Raw genomic sequence first — 4,954 nt, 5'->3', positions numbered from 1 at the left:
TGTTGGTTTTCATGTTTTCCTTGCTAGGTTTTTACCCGCAAGGAATTCTATTTTGGCTGTAGTGATGGCACTCATCGATGAAGATATTACCCTGGTGGCCACAGGGTTTCTGTGATTTTTAAACTTTTTTTGACACACATTTCCTTGGTGGTGCAACACATTTCCTTGGGGGTTTGAGGCCCTCAATAAAATTATATATACTTGAGGTTCACTAATTTTCTTGATGCTTATAACTTCTGTCATGGCCCAATTAATTACCTTAGCGGCCAAACCACCGAGAATTTTATCCTTAGGACTGCACCGCCAAGAAAATTGAATTTCTCTTGCTCTCTGTCCTTAGGAAGTTGTTTGTAATGGCATTTGATACAATGTTATTGCCCGTGTAGACAAATTTGAATTGACGGTTTGTACAACACTATCGACAGCTAAGACAGATTTGTACTAGCAGTTTCAAAATATCATCAATTTTTGATTCAACAATTCTACTAGACCTTCACAATTATGGATGATACCACTGCACCAGTACAAATCAATTTCTACCTCTAGTATAAATTGTCTCTGTACATTAGTGGACCTAGGGGCACCACATTCATCTCAAGTCGGTGTAATTAGCTGCTAATCCATAGTGCTTAGCTACGTGTTCTTATGTTATGGTACGGTAATAAGATCCTAGGGATTAAGTGGTTTGAGCGGCCTAATATATGGGTGAGTAGGTTAGGAAGGCTTATAATTGTCCATCTACGAGTCCAATGAAATCCATCCATTAAAAATTGAACTAATTTTAATAAGAAGATCAGGTCGATCGTCGGCAGATGTGTAGAGAAATAAACCCTTTTTATATCAAATATAGAAACCTCCACCCTCTGTATCTCTATCATGAGATGCACACAGCCTAAATATAGGAGATTGATGCTAGTACATGCTAAAATTAGTGAAGGAAGTTTGTTGAAGAAGAAGAATAAAATGGTGTCATGCAGGAGTTTAGGAGAACTGTGTGTTTATCGATGTGACCGCTGATACTGTACATTTCTTCGTGATCCACATTGAGTAGTAGTGTCATCTCTGAGTCTGAGATCAATGCAATTTCAGGGTAAGATCAGAACGGTTACATGCATGGCGTAAGGGGATGGATCATTGGGTCACTCGGACGTACAGCCCTTGAATGATTCTGACTTGAACTGCTCGTAGAACTTGGCGATGAACTCCTCCGCCTGCATGTCAATGGCGTGTGGGCAACTGCTGTCACCGTCGTTGCCACCTTCCGCCGCCAGGGCAACCTCTTCGTCGTCGGCGCTGTCCATCTGGTGAAGATCATCAGCGGACGCGTAGCGGCTGGTCATGCCCACCTCCTCGAACTCGAAGCCGGACCGTGCCGGCGACGGCGGTGGTAGGATCACGTCATGGTACACGTCGGCGTGGCCCAGCGGCGGCGGCGGCGGGTAGTACTCCAGCTCCTGCCCGCGGAGGCGGAGCGGGCGCATGCTGTCCACGATGTTCTTCCACGACGGTGACTCGTCACCGGCGGGCTTGTAGTCGACAGCATCAGCCGCGATGGCTCTCTTCTTGGGGCTCGTGGTGTCGCCGCCCGTCTTCTTAATGCTGTCGCTCCGGCCAAAGGACAGGAACATCGCCCTGAAGAGGCCGAACGCGCCGCGCTTCTTGCGAGTGGAAGGGCTCCTGGAGGAGACGGGAGTGGTGAACAACTCAAATTCGTTGCTTGCGGCCGAGGTGATCGTGGGAACGTCCCCATTGATCTCTTCTTTCTCCTCTATGCTTACTGTTACGCTAGGGATGGTAGTGCTGGAGACCGTGTCGGCGCCATTGTTATCAAGCACTACGGCGGCAGCGACCATGGGGGAAACAGCTACTTCCTCCATGCAAGGAGGAAGAGCCGAGACAGGAAGAGAAGGCACGAGGCCTTCGGCTTCGAGGGTAAGGCTTTCCTGCAAAGCAACGAGGGCTGATAGCAAGGGGTCCTATATATCTCCGTGGAGATCGTCGGAAACGCGGGCTATTTCGGGGCAATTTTATTTGTGTGGTCAATGACGTCCGGACCGGAGAATTTCGCGGCACTCCTTGGATGGTTGTGAGAGTTGTGACAGGCACGTATGAATTGACTAGTCTGTTCTATATTTGGCCAAACAGGCCGCCCGGCACGGCACTGACACAGGCACAGCGAGGCACGGCACTATGCGGCACGGTGGTTTTGTCGTGCCGTGCGTAATAGTGCCGCTATACCGATGTCTCAGCCTAGGTATGGTCCTATGGTCAGTTAGTTGTATCATGCCGATGAGCACGGCAGCCTATTATGCCACCCCATGCCTCCGTGCTTGCTCGAAGCCACGCGCTGTGTCACTGCCACACACTGCTTGCCGCGCCGTCGTCGTCATTGCGCAAGAGCTCGGGGATGCACCACCCATGAGCCCTACTTAGCGCCGTCCTAGTACAACATGTCGCCATGAGCAGCCGAGTGCCACCACCGTTAGGACGCCGAGGCCGAGTGGAGGGAGCTTTGGATAGCTGGACAAGGAGGATGGAAGTAAAAGGCTAGAGAAGAAGAGAGTAGAAGGGGACGGATGGGAAGCGAGTGAAAGGAAGCGATGGCGGCCGAGTGTGTATGTGAGCGATTGGGAAATACGGAAGCTAGGATTAGGAATTTTTATTTATATATTGCATCCGATGACTGTAATACATCTGAGATCATGTAACGGTAGAGGATTATCGAACCGCATCGTGCCAGCTCAATTTCCGTGCCATGTCTGGGCCGACACTATGGGCCTAAATATTGGTCCAGGCATGGCACAACGATCGAGCCATGCCTGGCACTAGCACTATGCTAACCGGGCCGGATCGTGCTTGGGTCATGTTTTTTTAGTGTCATGCTCGGGCCGGCCCATCGTGTTAGTGCCAGATGATCAAATATATAGTCTGTTGACATATACTGTATGGGACTTGAACGCTCGTCACCACTCTAGTAGTGTATCCTCATTAAATGCCAAGACAATCTCGTAGAAGTGGTGATGTGCAACTTTTTGCTTTGGATATACAGATGCATATGCCCGACATTAGCTGCACCGAATTCAGCGATCGTGATACCACGGCGGCTCGGCCTCAAATACCATGAGTCGTTTGGATCTCGGAGATTATAATTAAATTTTGCCTAAATTAGTATTAGGAGCGATATTTAATTTTTTGCCACTTTTATGTTTGGCACAAGCTTAATTGCAAACTTTACAAGCGCTCCACGGAGAAGTGAAAACTTTATGTTTCTGGACATTTTGCTTGCATGGCGCTCTAACTCACCTGTCCAACATGGCATCTGCCTACGTCAAATGTCGCTTTTGTCCCCTTCCTTATCCTTTCGGTAATGATTAGGAGCGGGCGACCGTCCACGCCGGACACAGCTTTGTGGGCCTCCGTGGCTCAACAGGTATGTTTCATTGCGTCTTATCGTCTAGCAAAATATCTTCCACTTCGTACTTATCCATTTCTCTGCAGTTACTCGTGCGCTCGCTGTTCGGCTGCTGCCGTCTTCCCCGCTGTGCAGCCCATTTCGCGGCGTGCAGCTCTCCATCTAGCACCGGACGCTCCTCCATCGCCTTGGCATGTTCCAAGCTCCGACGTTCTCGCTCCAGCTCGCTGCGCACCGCGCACCCTGCTACTACCCGCCGTGTCCCATCCCTACCTGTATCTCACCGATCTGGCTAGCAGGCTCGAGGAAGCTGGTGGCGTGTGGCCGGCGGGGCTCAAGCAAGCTGCTGACCCTCCCCTACCGTGGCCGGCAGTGTCCTCCCCAGATCTAGCAGCGTCTCCTCTCCCTTGGCTAACGGCGGGCATGGCAGGGGCATGCAAGCAGACCATCCAGCGAGCCTGTGCCACCGCAGGTTCCACCAAGTAGGTTATGGCCGCGCGATGTTGATGTGTTTTGAGTGTTTTTGGACTCTTTTTTGTGATATGTTGCAAGCCCATGTTTCAAGTGTTTCGGTTGTTTTATGTGTATGTTTCAATTGTTTTATACGGATGTTACAAAAGTAGATCAAGATGTTGCAGATGTTGCAATGGTTGTACATGTATGTTGTGCGTCATTTTTAAGTGTTTCAGGCTTTTTATATACGTATTTTTGCAAGTGTTTTAGACGCTGAAGTGCTTCAACTGTCTCTTCTCCATGTTGCAAGTGTTACATCTGGATATTTCAAAATTAAATCGGATGTTTGCACATATTGCAATGGTATTTCAACTGTACATCATAAATGTTTCATTTGTTTTAGACATATGTTATAAAGATTTTGATCTGCATGTTGCAGAGTTGGATGGTGTGACAGGTGGCTATTGCTGTTGCTCACGGTGCAGTCGTGGTCTTCTGCGTGTGTGGCGGGTGGGTATGGGGTGTGGTTCCCTGCTACGGGGTGCAGCCGTGGTTTTCTGCTTGTCACTACTGCATACGGAGGCTTTGCCGAGAGCCACAGACTCTCGGCAAAGGCAATCCTGCTCTCGGCAAAGCCTTTGCCGAGAGGGACTCTCGGCAAAGCCCTATCGGCACATCTCTTATCGGCAAAATGGTCTTTGCCGAGAGTCATTCATCGGGCTCTCGGCAAAGAGTTTGCCGAGAGGCAAACCGAGCTCTCGGCAAAGAAAAGTAGCCGTTACGGCTGTTGGCGGTTGACGGCAACTTTGCCGAGAGCTACCTGACCAAGCTCTCGGCAAAGAAATTTAATTTTTTTTCCTGGGAAAGGTCTTTGCCGAGAGCTGGCAGGAGTGCTCTCGGCAAAGTATTTAATTTTTTTTTTTGAAACCTCTTTGCCGGAGGAGACTCCAGAGGGCTCTCGGCAAAGCTGGTACTTTCGGCCATGTAGGTGGCTTCTTGCCGAAGGCCACTCGTACCACGTCAGATTCAGGGGAGGGGGGGAGCCTTTTTCTTTTTTTTTTTTTTTTTTTTTTTTTTTTTTTTTTTTCT

General features: G+C 49.3%; 1 protein-coding gene across 1 annotated transcript; it reads right to left on the bottom strand.

Moving 5' to 3' along the window:
* On the bottom strand, window positions 816-1,946 carry LOC8075318. Its single transcript, XM_002455552.2, has one exon. It carries the CDS (start codon window positions 1,875-1,877, stop codon window positions 1,140-1,142), a length of 738 nt encoding a protein of 245 aa, XP_002455597.1. The 5' UTR covers window positions 1,878-1,946; the 3' UTR covers window positions 816-1,139.

Source organism: Sorghum bicolor, chromosome 3 (genome assembly GCF_000003195.3).
Source record: "Sorghum bicolor cultivar BTx623 chromosome 3, Sorghum_bicolor_NCBIv3, whole genome shotgun sequence".
NCBI classification, from domain to species: Eukaryota; Viridiplantae; Streptophyta; class Magnoliopsida; order Poales; family Poaceae; genus Sorghum; species Sorghum bicolor.
The sequence above is the reverse complement of the archived record's forward strand: the minus strand, read 5'-3'. Positions and strand labels throughout refer to the sequence as shown.

Bases quoted from the DNA above. Each gene is read 5' to 3' on its own strand.
- LOC8075318 (XM_002455552.2), bottom strand. From the start codon at position 1,877: ATGGAGGAAGTAGCTGTTTCCCCCATGGTCGCTGCCGCCGTAGTGCTT.